At 43.3% G+C, this 16,933-nt stretch overlaps 1 protein-coding gene and 1 long non-coding RNA gene across 7 annotated transcripts; one reads left to right on the plus strand and one right to left on the minus strand.

The window, feature by feature from the left end:
* Window positions 1–3,463: 3,463 nt before the first annotated feature.
* On the plus strand, window positions 3,464–9,239 carry LOC107054840. Its single transcript, XR_001469607.4, has 2 exons — window positions 3,464–5,925; window positions 6,020–9,239. It is a non-coding gene; the product is annotated as an uncharacterized LOC107054840 (long non-coding RNA).
* RAE1 (ribonucleic acid export 1) lies at window positions 8,291–16,933 on the minus strand. Of its 6 annotated transcripts, none has more exons than XM_040650727.2 (13): window positions 16,854–16,933; window positions 16,295–16,396; window positions 16,039–16,143; window positions 15,326–15,418; window positions 13,996–14,082; window positions 13,695–13,781; window positions 13,414–13,485; window positions 12,780–12,887; window positions 11,688–11,794; window positions 11,523–11,598; window positions 10,832–11,026; window positions 9,543–9,628; window positions 8,291–8,970 (listed from the first exon to the last, which is right to left on the minus strand). In XM_040650727.2, coding segments are annotated over exons 2-13 (1,107 nt in total). In that variant the 5' UTR covers window positions 16,385–16,396; window positions 16,854–16,933; the 3' UTR covers window positions 8,291–8,969. The 6 variants fall into 6 exon arrangements, with proteins under 6 accessions (XP_040506661.1, XP_046758840.1, NP_001026039.2 ...); XM_046902884.1 differs by having other exon boundaries at window positions 16,295–16,391; window positions 16,637–16,933; NM_001030868.3 differs by having other exon boundaries at window positions 16,295–16,391; window positions 16,852–16,924.

A 16,933-nucleotide genomic window follows, 5' to 3' on the forward strand; every position in this document is an offset into this window, starting at 1 on the left:
CCGGGGTAACATTTTAGCCAGAAAGCCGCTGTCGGGTGTGACTCCATCCTTTGGCTTCTGAACAGACTCAGCCTCTACAGACGTTTCTTCTCCGGAGCCCACAGAGAAAAGCCAGTTATTCCAAGAGAATGGAATGCATTAAGGTCTGCACTCCGTCGTTATTCATTAGTATTTTTTACTGCACTGCTTCCATAGCTCTAAACATCCTATACTTCAAGAAGAAAGGAAAACCATTACGCTGTTCAATCCTAAAGCCCCAGACCTTGAGGCTAGGACACATTTGCACTGATTGCTGTAGAAGGCAGATGGAGCTGTGCTGGCACAGCCCACATCCCACAACAGCACCCTCTGAACAAGGAGCAGCCGGGGACCATCACCCCGCAGCTCCCCAGCAGCACAGCCCGCAGCCCAGGGCACACCTCAGGGCTCAGAATGCAGCAGGAGCTGCACCTCTGTGACACTGCATCACTGCCCTCTGCCTGCATGGCTTCCCCCACAAAATGCACATCAGCTGCCCTCTGGGCCACCCTGGTGGGTAACAACCCAATTGGCATCCGGTCACCGGCCCTTAACAGAGCTTCACTCTACTCCAAATGGTGGCAGAGATTCGATCCATGCACACGGACTCCTGCCCCAAGGAAGGCAAGGCTCCTGGAGTCCCCAAAAGCCACCACACACATCTCAGCTCTCGATGCTCTCACCCATCAGGACAGAAACCATCACACATACTGTTCTCTTTTCTGCCTCACTGCACCCCACCTCTCTCTCAGGAAGAGTCCCAATTCCTCTTCTTTCACGGAGACAGCAATGGGAGCTCTCTACAGTCAGAAGAGAAGAAAGAAATGAGGATTAAATCTGAATCCCACAGTACCACTGGCACTGCGGGGTGGGGGGAGCGGGCATTTGCTTTGCCACAGCCTGCAAGCGGGACGGGAAATGAAATCTCCTGTCTCATGGTGCAGCTATTACAAACACAGCCTGAGATGTTACCCAAACACAGTGGGAAGGAAAAGAGAAAGAGAGTAAGAGTAGCTTTATGAGAGCCTATATGTATATATACAATAGAAAAAGTGTCTACGTATATATTATAGAGATACATATAAGTACTTTTTTTTGAGAGCTGGCCGCCCTACAACACCAAGCGATCCGATTCAGCCACCGGATCAAAACAAGGAGCTGTGCAGAGCTGGTTTGCTGATGTTTTCCTGTGCTTTTATTACGATGGGAGGAGTGCCTGAGAAGAGCACATTCTGAGCTTCTCCTGCAGAGATTGGATGTATCTCAAACTACAGAGCTGCCTTGGGAACACCGGGCAGCACAGAGCTGAGAGATGACTGCCAGCAAAAAGTGACAGAAGCAGCAATGCAGACCTATGTGCTCTCACACAGCTCTACAAACCTCAGTAGTTGTTAAGAACTAAAAGTACGCCGGTCACCCAACACGGAGGCAATAAAAGTCATATCTGGCAGCAGGGTGCAACTGTCCATACTCCTGATTTATGTGAATTGTGCTGTACATCCAGAACATCCTATCCTAATACACATTGGGAAGATTAATTTCATGATAACTCAACATAGTTAAGAGGGCTCACTCATTTCTTATTTGCATTAATATGCTTCTACTCACATTAATCTACTCGAGGCTGACGCAGAACTGATACACAAAGGCTCCTCCCCGTGGGCTCCAGCAGCAGCAGATCCCACACCCAACACAGAGCAGCTGCAGGGCACCAAACCACGCACACGGAGTCTGTTGGGAGCTTTAGCAAAGGCACTGAGATCAAACAGGTATAGAACCATAGAAACGTCCCTGTCTACAGGAAGGAAAACAAATGGTGGCAGAGGGAGCTGTGTGCCTGACAACACAAGAGTGGGATCAAAGAAAAGTAGATAGCAAACTCATGGCAGGGGAAAAGCTAGCCCCGTTCCTTGCTTGTTGTAAAGCCTGCCCTGCTCTTGTCCCTCTCTTGCAGGGGTGGACAGAACAGCTGCCAGTGAGGCTCAGTGGTGCTGTCCTCGTGTACATTTCTCCTTTGTCTGGGAGAAGTGCGTTGAGATAGCACACATCTGATCTGAAAGCCATTAAAGAATGTCCCCCATTTCTTAAGAAACCGATGGGCTTTATTTTTAGACTGGAGCAGTGCTACTGTGGAACTCTGACCTCTTTCAGTTTCTGCTGCTGCTCAGCCAAGGCTTCGTGGCTGCAGGGCAGCACCCTTGGATTTTGTCATGGATACCCGCTCACTGCTTATTGCAACAGTAGATGAAACATGCCTTTCAGATGCTCAGCAGTTAAATAAGTTAGCTCAAGAGCAAGGGACTTAGTGTGGGAACAGTCTGGTCTGTTAGTTTTACTAATGCTCAGCCTGGATGCTGGCCACAGCTCGGCTGTGAGCAGCAGTGTTGCAGGGAGACCTCGGGGGAAGCTGCGTTCAGTGGCATTTGGTTTAGGTTATGGCAGGAAATTCTGCATCTGGGCCCTTTGTCTGATTTTCTGCTTTGATGCCCTGAACACACCATGACCACTGCTTAATTCAGAGCTGCTGCAACGAGAATTAAAAAATAAAAATTCTTTCTCTTCAGGCCACTTTTAATAAAAGATTTGAATAGAGGATGTTCCCAATCGGGAGTGCTCTTTGAATAGGCTTTTGCATTAGTAGGAGTCTTCCAGGAGGATTATTTTGTGTTCTGAAATATTTCAGAGCAGGGGATGCTGAGCAAGCTCCATTTCCTTTGCTGGCTCCACTGGTTGCACACAGGCAGACCATTAGCTGTAGTGGACACAGAGCGGTCTGATTTAATGCTGCAGGTAACCTGCAATGAAAGAGCACAACAGGATGCCACATGAATATGGACTTCTATAGTTTTGGGTGCTGTGCTTTGTCTTTTGTTATGGCATGCACGCAGATCTTGCTGTTTCTTTTCCCCCTTTACAGGGTCGACAGGCAATGTCAGGAATCAAAGTCCACTGGATGGTAGATCACTTCCAACTGTGGGTGCCGCCACTGCAAGAGCTTCCTCTGCTCCCAGCTATGAGAAGAGATGAGTTGTGGCAGTGAGATTTCCCACAGCTCACTGGGGCAGAATCACCATCACTTTCCCTACAAGTTTCCTCAAATCAGGCTCAGATGCAGCACAGCAGCTTGACACTTTCCCCTCCACATGCTCCAGCGCTCAGCATACACAGTTACAGTCTCCCTGCATGCCGAAACTGTGCTTGGGACTGGTAGGTGTGGCTGTGAAGCATCTGTTTGGGAACATATCCTTGACCAAAATGGGCCATGATGGCGAGAAAGGGAAAATAGTCCTTCCGTGCTGAATTCTACCCTGATATCCCTCTTCCAAACAAACTCTGATACTTTTGGAGGATATTTAATGCCTACAGTGAACCTGCCAAGTGCAGAATACTGTACACCGAAAAAACAGATGATCAGCATGAGGTCTAATTAACCTTCTGTAGAGATGTGGTTAGAAACTCTCAAAGCCTTCTAGTTGCCATGTCTACTCTGTTCAAACACCAGGCAGCAAAGATTCGTTGCGGAGCAGTGGCTGTGCCCAGGATATGAACACAATTGAACTGTCTAGACATCAAAACAACATATCAATATTGGATACAAAAACTGTATCCATGGAGTCCAGAAAGGTATTTAAAGAAAACCAACACAGTTACCTGGACTGAACTTCAGGCAGAACGATTCCAGTTTCTACATGACCTTGTAAGGCCTGCAGCATGCCTTGTGCTAAAAAACAAAACCTCAGCCATCAGACTGCCACAGAAGAGCAGCAGGGCCATAGGGCACAGGAGGTCAAAGCTCTCTGGGGCTGTGGCACCCAGCTCCTTACAGCACTCCTGCACCCAGCTGTGGCTGGCACGTCACTGCGGGGGGGGGGAAATGTCACCAATATCTTAACAGGCAATTGCCAGCAGCACAGCAACAGAGAGGGTATATACCACATGCATATGTTCTCAGAGAGAAGATCGATGGGTTAGTTTCTATTTGAAATAAATTCAAGCTTGTGAATGGAACGTAGGAATTGGTGCTGTATCAGGAAATAATTCTTCTGGAATAATATAGCAGGACTGCCCTTGGTACTGCAGGCCCCCAGAATGGAAATCGTCACCTCAAAGTAAATTTTCATCAGTCTACAAGAATAAAAAACAACAGTGCTCTTTCCTTACTGGGTTTAACAGCACAGCCCATGAAGATAAGGCCTTGTAAGAGCAAGGGAGCAGCAGGTACATTCTCAGGTGTCTCCATGATAGGAAAGTTACTAGTGGAGAACTTGCCACGTTCACCACAGCTGGGAAAGCTCAATCTTCCTTTAGTTCTCCACTGCTGCTGGCAAGACCACCAAAGAAAGGTGTTCAGATGGTGAACAGGATGACCTAAGCCACCGTGAAAGACATAGGTCAGCATTAGAGAATGAACAGCAGTGCACAGCCTGTGCCTGAACAATAGCTCAAAAGAAAAAGAGGTTCAATGGAAACGTTTATACTAAGCTGTTCTCTTTTAATGCCTCCCACCTTTCTGTGTTTTTGTGGAAAGACATGTGGACACAGCCAATGCGTTTCTGAAACACTACACACTGCTTGATGTCATCTGACAGCTTTCAGCAAATGTAGAGTTGTTCCTCACATATAGGAACCGGTCCATAAATTAAACATCAAAGCATAAGCAACTAATTACTGTCTGCAGCCCTGCTGATTTAGACCTTGAATTAACATTAAGTAGAAAAAGGAGATCTCAAAGGAAAAGAGTGGGATGCCTAAAAAAAGCAATTACCTGTCAGTAAGTGATATCTGTCCTTTGGAGTCCACATAAATCCCACTCGGTTACAGCAGGAGCACGGCAGACAGCTGTCCTTAAAAGAAAGTTAAAAAAGAGATTGTATTTTAACTCCAGTTTTAGTCAATTGAGAATAAACAGCCTTTTCCATGCAAGGTAGACATCTTAGCTAGGTTCCAGTTTAAGGTACTGCATTATTTCTGCACTTTGCTGAGTACAATAATTGTGCCCATCCCAAACAAAACGCATCTCCCTTCGCTGTAGGTCAGTTGTGGTATTATAGGCTGGTGGAGAAAGGTCACTGAAACTTTTGACTCAGAAAAGGGCACTTGAACTTAAACTTCTGTGGCAGAAGGCACAGCTGTGATTGAATTCCTTGAAAGGGGCTGAAGAAAATCTGCGATTTGAGTTTTGCTTATGTGGTGTTGCCAGGAACTGAGCATCATCGTTCTCCTCATCTGGTCCAGCAAACCAAGGAATGCAGCACAGGTAGTGGCTGACATTTAAGTAATGTTAATGACAGAAAGCATTCTGCATCAGACTGATGAATATTTGTTGATGCACCATAAAGTAGAACATAGAGAGAGACCCGTATGTGTTTAGAAGACAGTTTTCAGCTTTTTTCTGTTGTTTCAACAGGCTCATTATTGGACCTTGGCACAGGCATATTTTACATTTATAAAGCAGTTCATGCCTGCAAAAGACACACTGGACAGTAACGGGTAAACTTTCCCATTGCAGAGCATTACCTTAATCTTTTATCTGGGCCTGCTTTTCAGTGGCACTTGATACAGGAGCTATACCAAACACTTCCTTGAATACATAAAGCCAGAGATTGAGTTACACATGATCTGTGATGCCAGGAAGACAAAAGCTCCTATATTACCTGGCACATGCCTGCTAAATTATTGAAGTGCCTCTTCAAACGGAATATATTCACTGGATAATTAGCCAACAGAAGAAAACGGTCTCTCTTTACAAAGCTAATGCTGGCAGGTATCGTATCTTTTATGTACTGTAACAGAAAGTATTTGCAGAACTGCAACACAAACATTTGGAATTGCTCTACCAACGCGAAACTGTTCCAGAGGCACATGGCCCTCACTGTGCTACTGCCTCCGCCTCCTGCTGCCTTACGAGTGAGTCCTGATCTTCTTTTACCTTAGGGAGCACCATCCCTATTTCAGGAGCAGGGGAACGGCACAAATAACCAAAGGTTTGCTTTGTCTTAAGGAACCACCTGATGGAACTGAAACAGATACCTGTGAGTCCGAGTCCAGCCCAGCATCGGGTGGCTCCCACGTGGGGCAGCGCATGCAGATCGCTGCCGTCCCATCGGTAACGCTGCAGCTGTGCTGTACCGGCGTGCTGCTCAGCGCCCTCCTCAGCTCCTTTCCTGCTGCAGGCTGGGGATGCAGGCGATGACCTTTTTTTGCCTTTTTTGCACTTGTTTTTAGGTAACAGCTCTGAGTTTACCTTCTTGTTCTTAACTGAAGTATGTAGATTGGCTTCTTTCTTGGTCTTGGTTTACCTTCACAGATCAATAACAGATATGCTCCTCTAGAACTTGAATTAAAAGGAAAGCATTGCAACCTTATGTATGTCTTTCCAATCTGTCAGTATTTTGGAGGGATAGCTTGATATTATAATTAATTTTAACTTTGGGTTTTTTTTTTTTTCCTTTTAAAACATCAAACTTAAGAATTCAAAGCAGTATAAGCCAATACAAAGACGAGAAGCAATGAAGGCGTGCTGTACGCTGCACTCCAGCACAGCTGCAGGAGCTCAGTGTTCCACTGCGAAGGCAGCACAGCCCATCCGCACGCAGCATGCACCATCCTGCCAACGCTGCCACCTCCTGGCTTAAAGGGAGATATGCTGCAACAGGTTGAGATGACTTCGTGCATTCTGTGTGTTACTGCAACTGTCGGTATAGAAAATTGGATGAGGGATTTGCTTTCTGAATCGATTCCATTCATTGTGCTCTGCTGCAGCACTGCTGAGAGGGAATATTCCGTGGTGAAGCTCCACCAGAAACAATTCCTTCCTTAGGCAATAAGTGGGAATGGGGAAAGATCTCCGCTGGGCTAAACACGACTGTATTGTGCAGCCAAACCTCCTCCACAGTGGCTGTGAAAATGCCTTCCCCTAGAATCTTACATCCCGCTTCAGGTAGTTTTGGATCAGTAACTGCCACACAAGTAACACCGAGCTGTGGATAAGTAAGCTCTTATCTTAAGGCTTGAACAGATACAGCTGTGTGCACTTCACAAGAGAACCCCACAATAATTCTGGGGAGGAGTAAATTGCCAATGCATTCTTTTGGGTAATGGAGAACAAATCAGTTCAAAGTCTGACTCTGTCATCACAGTTGAATACATCTAACACACATAGCGATGTAATGGAAAATATGCCCTTCTAAAATTAGCCTGAACAATTAACATGACGACTAAATAATTCTGAAACCTCACCGAGATAAAGGAATTGCTTCCAACATGAGAATAAGTACTTGCCTTATTAATACAGAATGAAACTATTTTGGCCAAACTCAGCACCCTCTCAAGCAGGTGCAGCTCCATTGGAACCTGTGGAAATGCACACGCCAAACCAGGATGAATCTATTTTCTCTCAACTTCATTCACACGGCCGTGTATTTAAACAAAGAATCAGAATCTTTAAACAAGAGACAGATGATACATTCCATTCCTCCCTATTTACACCAGTGGGAGTTCTGTTCATAGCATTTTTTTAAATGTTTTTGCCATCAGCAATCACACACAACCTTGAGCCTACTGCCTGCTGGCATTCAGCTGTTGGGAAGACTGGAAAAACGTGGGAACAGCCAAAGATTGCAGCACATTCAACAACTGAAAAGCAAGCAACAATAAAGCATACACACAGAGAGATCTATTTAAGCAAGCAAGCAGCTATTGCTGCAACTGTTGGGAACTTTTTTCTATCTTAAAGAAAACTAATTGTCCATGAATGTGAAAACCAAAATCATACCAACATAGGAGTAGCAGGAAAAACTTATCTTGAGAAACAAAGCCCAGAAAAGAGCACCTCTAAACAGTAGCAGTATGGACCTTCCTCAAAGATGCACCAAGCAGGAAATGCACACCAAGAAAGCAAGCAAAGACTGATGAACACGGCAGAGTCCAAAGTCAGGGGGCCGGTAAGCTAAAGACTGTGAAGATAGTATCACTCATTTACACTAAAGACCAATTGTCAGGTGCTTGCTATTGCAACAGCCAGACAACTCGACTCACTCTCATAACACAAAAGGCCTTTAATGCTACTCCTCTTAATTATTTGAGGCAAAACCACAGACATGATTCATAATGAAACAGCAGCTGCAAAATGCATCCCACTTGCAGATAAGGCAGCTGGGGAAGAAGCGCTTTACTTTTAAAAAGTGTATGAATTGCAGTGAAAGGACACGAAGCTGCTCATAGAAGCAAACACACCGACTTGGCCACATGATTATAACAGAACTACAAGATATAAAAAAGCATTTCGTAAAAATTTTATTTGAAACATAGCATGAATCCATAACCATAACTGTCACAACATACAGTTTTACAGAGTTTGTACAATATGACAAGTATTTTTACACATGCATCCCCTCGCCGTTTCTATTGTTATCAAACAAGAGTTGAACAGGAACAGTAAGCATTCACTTCCAGAAAGAAACTTTGGCATGTGTACGACTGGATAGTTAGAAGTAAACAGTGGTAGATTCAGATCAGAAAGAGACACACATTGCTTTGACTTTTGCTTCACAGCGTTTTTGATCAGGATGAAACTCACCAGCACTATTCCCTAGTTCATACAAAAATGAGCTTTTTTTTTCAGTCCAGAAACCCCTGCTGAGGGATGAGAAGTGTTAACAGAGATGTAGAAACTAACTCTTAACTCAGAAAACGCCAGCTTTAAAGCAGTGTAGGCCACAGGTATTTTGCACTCATTAGCTCGGTCACAAACAGAACAGAACTCTTAATGGATTGCTCACATTACTGTACTATATACCACTTGGCACAACTGGCAGTTTCTCCTTTGGACTAGCATGAGAATTGTTGGCTCAAAAGTCTTGTGCATTGCTGGAGTGTAAAAAGTAAAGGAAAACAGAATTTGCACTTGTGTCCATCCATCTTCTGTCTTGAATTTGTCACTGCTATACATACCTACCAAAGTCATTAAAAAAAAAAGGAAAACAATTTGCAAGGCATTTCCTCCCAGCATACAGCAGGCAGTACTTCCATTTAAAATTAAAAAAAAAAAAAAAATTAACCAAAGAAAGACTCCCCACATCATAAGTAAAAACAGGCCTCCTTTGAGAAGAACTACGTGAAGAATTGCAAGTGCTTACAAAAAAGTACAGTATGTATACAACTTCTCCAGAACTATTACAATTAACAGTTTAATTAGTACCAATTAAAAAAAAGGAAACAAATGCCTGAGCTTCTAAGCAGGAATAACTACTGAAGATTTACATTTTGCTGCAATTTCATTATTGCTTTGGAACAGACAGTGCTTGAGTCACACAAACAGCAGCCTCTCTTCCAATACATACAAACATCATAATATCTAGCTTGAAAAATGTCCTCCAGCAATTCACAACACAAATCATTCTTACACTTCCTGTTAAAAGTGATCCAGATCTGACAGAACTGTGGTGCAGTAGGGCACAAGTGGCAGAGTATAGGCATGAATGGCGGAAACACAGGAGAGTAACACAACTCAGACTCATACTCACTACTTCTTATTCCGAGGCTTTAACTCTTCTGCTGCATTTCGCAGAAAAATGTAGTTTTTCTTTTGTGGATTATAAAATTCATGACCCTAAAAAAGAAAAAAACAGCTCTCTTTACTCTCTTCAATGGAGACAATATCGACATTATCTTTATATATAAAAATACGAATATCCCATTAGTTTAATTTATTAAGATTTACTCTTGAGGTCTTTCAGGTCAGATATCAGACAACATTACTGAATTATAAGCACTTTACCAGACTAGTAATTACAAGAATTGTACATTGGACTTCAGCAGTTCTACACAACCTGAAACTTATTAAATCTGCTACATAGGAACAGTTACAGAGAACAAACCGAGTAACTACTTGTGAACAGATCAGAAAGATACTTTGATACATACATGCCACTGCAGTCTACCTGAGTATTTAGAACAGAAGAATTCATCCATCCCTGTCTAACAAAGTTATTTGACTTTGGACAGCATTCCTAAGACTAGATACAACATAGGAAATCACAATCTTACTCTTTGTGGCATGTGATAGAATTCATCTGTGGTATTTCTGCATTCATTTAAGTTGAAAATACAATGAATATCATCTTCAAATTTAAAAGCGTGAGTTATAACAGGAAATACTTTCCCACTGTAATTCCATTAAAATTCAGTTGTATTTCAACTGTCCCCTTCATAAACTATAAATAACTGATCCTCCACCTCACTGTTGTTTGATTGCACCTAGCTGAATTCTTGTTGAGTCAAATCTGGAAGGCATATAGGTAAGTGAGTGCCACCAGCAAGCTGCACTTCATTCTGGAAATACAGTACACACCATTGAAACACTGTTATAAAAGTGTTTATAAACACAGTGACAGCTTAATGGAAAGAAAAAATAACCACCTTCATGAGAAGCAGAGATTTCAAAGATTACTGAGAACTTTGAGTGTGCAATATGCACCATGATCATTTCCACAGCAGAACACACATGAGCAACCAGCACGATCTCTGAACCACATTGCTTATGTTTTGTTCATCCACATTTGCAGAACAGCAGTGCTGACCAATCTTACCCAACTGAAGCTAAAAAGCATACCGAAGAACACACTGCTCCACTGTTAGAATTCATCATTGTTCTTCATTGCTCTGCCTACTATGGCCACTGTAAATTTTCTTGCATGCCTATGAAGCTAGAAAGTCTCTATCACTACCTACAAAGATCAGTAAAAGCCTCGTGTGATAGGATAATCGTCTTAGTCATGACATACAAGCATGAATATGGGTTTAAACCTCTTACCTTTGACCAATCGTAACTGGAAGCATATGCAAATATATTCCCATTATGGTTGAAACAACAAGCAGATATTGGTTGGTCAAGTTGTTCTGATGTTTTTAGCTTTGTTCGTGCATCTTTATCCCAAAAGCTGAATCTACCATCAGATCCCACTGTTGCAAGAGTACCATGGACAGGATGGAATGCTATTCCATTTACCTGCAGAATCACACAAAATGCTACTTTAGACAGCACAGTGATACTCAGATGATTGGAACAAAACACATGCTGAATCCTGAGAGTAAATGCACGAGAAAAGAGTTTTTGCAACTAGAGATACCTCGTTTTTTGACGTGTTTTACCAGATACATTTTTGAAACTAGACACTGGAACAACAAGGAAAGCATCTTTTTGTAGCACCTAAACATTAAGTGGGTAATGCCATTACACAATATACTAAGCATTGGCTCAAAATCAGCAATAACAAGAAGATTAACAAGTTTTATCTCCACCAAAAAGACATAATGAATCGTTTATCTGACTTCTGTGTTGAAGAAAGTGCAAAAAATTGCTTTTCCTCAATGCACGACAATGTCTGCACTTCACACAACTTTAACCTGAAGCTGAAGGAAAATATATAATTCATAGCAGGTTTTACCTTAAGAACTTATGTTTTCCTACACAAAAGACCTAGTGATGTAGGCTCAGTACTTACAGCATAGATGTCCTGAGGTGCTGACGTGTTTGTTCCATTGGAGCGATGACATTTGAAAGTGAAATTATCTTTTGCACTTGGAAAAGAAAAAAAAAACACCTCTTTTTATGTCCTTTGTTGTAAACTGAGCAATAAATTAAGAATGATTTAACAAGCAATACTCACGGGTTTGGAGGGTTGATATAATGAATAGCTACTCTCCCTTCAATACTTCCAAGGGCAAATCCAGTAGGTTTGTTCACTTTGTCTTTAAAAATAGCAACGCAGCGATGCTAAATTTGAGAAAGGTACAGAGTATTTTAGATAGAAACTCGAGGGCCAGGTTTTCTGAATGCTGATTTGCACAGGGCCACAGAATGCTCCATACAACGATGCAAAGTAAAGCACACAGAACAGATCAAGAGATAGGTCAAATTCTATTGAGAATTTGGATCATATTATTTACATTTGTAAACCCTTATCAAGATCAGCAATAGAAATTTCCTCAGGAGAGAAAAGTCCATATACTTAACGATACTAATGGTTAACTACTCTAAAATATTATGAAGTCTAGACAATCTAAAAGAACTCACAAATGTCCATTTCTACAGTGCAACAATACCTGATATTAATGACATATTAGCAGCCCCACCTACTTGGAATAAATACCATCATACTTCTATTCTATAACCATTTGCAAAGTTTCAAACAACCAGAAAGAAACAAGGTCTGAGTTACAGCACACTCCATAGCAGGCTATCTTTCAAACCCTCTCACAAAAGCCCCGCACAGAACAGATCTGCAGGACATGAGAAACCACAATTTCAATGCTGTGCATACAGGTAAACAGATTTATGTACAGCAGTAATAACTTTGTGATTCTTATGTAAAATGCAAGTTTTTTGTCATTTCTTATTTCTATAAAGAATGCTTCTGAAATTATTTGTACTACACATACAGTAGCTTCAGATATGGAAAGATGAATGAAGGAGAAAGGAAAAAGGTAATCTCAAAACACTTCTGTTGAACTCAAAGAGCATTCCAAGAAACTCCTTTCAGTCCATGCAGTCCCATCACAGGGAGCAAACAGACTCCAAGATGCAGGAGGTGGCAACTTATTTTAATATACCACCATGATCAACATCAAAGTAGGACACATGCCATACCAAAGGAAAGTACTCCACCTTTGAAATAATTTGCATTTTTTAAATTAAGAACAGCAAGTACATAATTTCAACAATCTGTACAAATGCACTTATACTGAATGTAACTATTTACCTGGTGTTTAAGAGGTGATTCTATTCTTCTAAATTCAGAGGGTTGGTTCTCTAGCTGATAAACTATCAAACCCCTTTCTGCAGTGGCCACAGCAGCCATAGGATGAACCTAAATGAGTTATAAAACAGGTTGGAAGAGAGGCAGTTGTGTTCATAGCATAACAAAGAACTCTGCTTATTATTTGGCAGAAATCCCTGAAGAATTTTACAGCATCAGACTTCTTTCTGGGGAGGTGGGAAGAAAAGAGCTCACCTGTAGGTGGATCTTCTAACAAAACAAATCAACTCTCCACTGCCACTGAGAGCCATACCAAAACCCCCTCATTATTAGATGACCCTTCCAATGTGAATTCCAACAGAGGCATACAACCTCATCTGCAAATAAAGGAAGGCCAGTCCTACTGCTGGTTTGTCTTTGGGATGTTACAAGCATACTAAACCTGCTTTGTATGATACAAATATCTGTTTTCCAGAGGTTTGATCAAGAACATCAATATTAGTGTTATCACTAAGATCAGAGATCAAATACTAACAGTCAGTACTCAGTGTGAACCTACAAAAGCCCCAGGGACAGCCACTTCACTCATCCCCCCAGCCATCCAGCTGACTCTAGTTTACTACACATCGTGGCTTACCACATCTGCACAGTAACATCTTTCAGGGAGCTGCAATGTCATCATAGGCGTTGGTGAACGGGTATCCCAGAACTGATGGAAAGAAAATAAGCTCAGAGTTGAGCAAGCAGTACCAAGCTGTTTCATTCTTATCAGACACTACAACTCTCTATGAAGCAAGGTTACTACATTGATCTGTTATTGTATCAGCGTGTTTAAGAAAATATTTTCACTCGGATAAATACTGCCATAAACAGATTGTTTGCATGCTCTGCACCCACTTGTTTGGGTAAAAGTTGTACCTTTAAAGTTTTATCCCAGCTTCCTGTCATCACACAGCTGTAATTGGGTGCTTTAATCCAATGGATGGTCTTCACGGGAGCGTCATGCTGAAGAAGAAAATTAAAAAGAGAAAACACACACTAGGGCAACAACCCATGTTTCTTGTTTATGCTCCTCATATTTTTGCATATATTTACACTTTTTAAACCATTCAAGAAAGCCTCTCATATTAGTATCTACTTTAGAAGCACTAAACATTAGCATACTTAGCTAACAAAGGTAGCTTTAAATAAAAAAACAAAACTACAGCTTGGGTCTTACTTGTGCAATCTGAATAGCCTGATTACTGTTGAGATCCCACATTTTGGCAGTTTTATCACAGGAAGCAGTAAATACTTTACTTCCATCCTGAAAAACAAGAGAGCCCAAGAGATAAAATACCTGCATCAGAAAATTGTCATGTCTTAACTCTCTTCCAGTAACATAACAGTAATGTAACACGTACAGACATTGCAAGACAAACAGAAGAAACAAAAAGAGAAAAGAAGAAACAAAGTGGAAATTACTTCATGACTATGTGTAACAGTGGCACACTTAACAATGCCACTTTCAACTTGGAAACAGTCATTGCTGGTGCCTGCCCGCTACTGTTTCTTCACACCTATATACATTGTGGCCTTCCAGTACTTGATGGGAGCGTATAAATAGGAAGCGAAACGGCTGTTTACGAGAGTGGATAGTGATAGGACAAGGGGGAATGGTTTTAAACCGAGACAGGGAGGTTTAGGTTGGATGTTAGGAGGAAGTTTTTCACTCAGAGGGTGGTTACTCAAGGAGGCTGTGGATGCCCCATCCCTGCAGGCATTCAAGGCCAGGTTGGATGTGGCTCTGGGCAGCCTGGTCTGGCAGTTGGCGACCCTGCACATAGCAGGGGGTTGGAACGAGATGAGCATTGTGGTCCCTTTCAACCCAGGCCATTCTACGATTCTGTGATATTATTAACAAAGATAAGGCCTCGACACACAGTGACTATTTGCTGCAATATACAGAAAAAAAATATTCAGTATCTAGCTAAAAGCTTTTCAGAGGAAAGGGGGGAAGGGTAAGGGTAGTTGATTTTGGCACCTTTTTTTCTGCTGTACTCTGGACCATTACACCAGCAGTACCAATAACAGCCTTTAAACATTCTGCTAGACAAATCATCACTAGCCCATTTCAGAGATTGTGTCCCTTTGCTCTAAACACGTTTCGGCAGAAGGCCATGGGGTTGGCAAAATCTTCACAAAAACACATTCTGTACTGTGAAATATAAACAACACTCAATGGAAACTCAGCTTAAAATACAGCAGCTGTAGATTCAAGGTTCTCCATCCAAGGCCTTTTCCAAATTTTCTTTTAAACCCAAAAGAGAAAGCTGTGCTATTACCTAGCTTTAAATATGCTCTCACTTTTAAACACGCTTTTACCCTTCTTATCTGCCCATCTCAGCCTCTTCTATTAGAGTATGCTCAGCACACATTTACAGTAACAGAAACCTATACAATAATCATGGGATGCATCTACATATGACACTCATGTTTCCAGAAAATACGTGCCAATTCATTTAGGTTTATGATTAAATGTCACTGTTTATTTTTAAACTGAAACATACATCACTCCAGCAGCCATCTAGTACAGGCCCTGTGTGCATCTGCTGAGCCTTTGGAATCGTCTGTCCGTTATCTTGAACTTCCCAGCAACGAACCTGGAACAGGAGACACATACACAGATGTAAGACTACAGAGTTAAAAGAATTCTCATCTTGAAGATGCTTAACAGGCAGCTAGGAGCAAGCTGTTGCAGGTCACCAGCCACCAGACCAAGCAGAATGGTTAAAACCTGCATTCGCATTTCAGTCCTACTCTCTCTTTGTGTTGGTTGGGAATACACACTTCAATCCCAACAGAAATTTCAGTAAGATTGTAAAAGCCTCATCTTTTTGAGATGAACCTGTCAAAGCAGCTAGGATTTACCTGCATTCATGGCTCTTCTACTGGGCAAAGTATGTTAGTCTAATTACACAAGAAAATGAATCTAAAAAGTCAAAATAACAAAAACCCAACAGAAAAAAATATCAATTATGTGTTCTGAGCTGAAACTTAAAAGCCATAGGCAGAGGAATGACTAACAAGAGCTCACAATTCATTCTCCCAGCTGAAGCTGCCATGTCAAAGTATGCAGTGCCAAGGCATTAAGACACACATTTTGCAGCTGTGAAGAGGAAGACTTTCCATTCCGTGGCATAAGCTTTAAGGACCACATTTTGCACTTTAGGCACTTATGCTTTCACTTTATTCATCTGTAAGCCTGACAGTGTGTACTCACATCATTTGCCCACGATCCTGCGATAAGGAAATTGCCTGGTAGCGTTGGTGGACTGAATGCTAAACAAGATATGCTGTCATCAGGCGGAGATGTTACTTCAATATCCTGTAAGAAAACAAAAGACACCATAAAATTAGCCACATTTGAGAACTGTGACACGGAAACCTTTACCTCTCTGGGGTGACTCTGGGTGCACCGCTGAGACACGTGAACACAGCAGATAGGGTATGGCTTCCCACGGGGCTCACACACGCACCTTCATTGGGTTGTGATTATCTGCAGTCGTGCTGCCGAACATGCTGGTACCACCGGTACCGAACCCGGACGTGGACCCAAACAGACTCATCCTCGTTCTGCGAACAAGAAAGCGGCCCAGTGAGAACCGCGCGTCCCGGCGCAGCCCCGCGCCGTGCAGCCGGAGGGGGCACCCAGGGGGACAACACAGTGCCACATCCCGAGGGACCCCGCTCCGCGCTGCCGCTGAAACCCCGCTGTTTTCCCGGCAGACCCCGAGCTGACGGGCGCCCATCCCCGACCCCCAGCCCCCGGCCCCGGCGCGACCCCGCGCCCCGCACGGCCCCAGCCGGTCTGTGCCTACGGGCCGGCCGACGAGGAGGCCAGCACGGCGGGCAGGCGGGGCAGCGCCATGCCGCGGGATCCGCTCCGCTCCTCTGCCGGCAGCGCGGGGTACAGGCCGGTGACGGGGCCGGCGCGGGGTGCGACCGTTTGGGAGCTCATCGGAACCGACCGCGGGCGACGCGACGCGAGGCCGCTCGAGGGCTCCGGCACCGCCCGACCCCGGCCCTCACTCACCGGACGGCGGACGACACCTCTCGTGACACGGCCCGGCGGAGCGCAGCGCACGGGGCAGGCCGCGCCTCTCTGCGCAGGCGCC

The sequence above is a fragment of the Gallus gallus genome, chromosome 20 (assembly GCF_016699485.2).
Source record: "Gallus gallus isolate bGalGal1 chromosome 20, bGalGal1.mat.broiler.GRCg7b, whole genome shotgun sequence".
Classification (NCBI taxonomy): Eukaryota; Metazoa; Chordata; class Aves; order Galliformes; family Phasianidae; genus Gallus; species Gallus gallus.

Coding starts and splice junctions, on each gene's coding strand:
- RAE1 (XM_046902884.1), bottom strand. CDS start 16,776: ATGAGCTCCCAAACGGTCGCACCCCGCGCCGGCCCCGTCACCGGCCTG. Junction 16,144..16,294: donor ATAATCACAACCCAATGAAG/GTGCGTGTGTGA, acceptor GTTTTCTTACAG/GATATTGAAGTAACATCTCC. Junction 11,027..11,522: donor CACCTCAGGACATCTATGCT/GTAAGTACTGAG, acceptor GTGATTCTGCAG/GTAAATGGAATAGCATTCCA.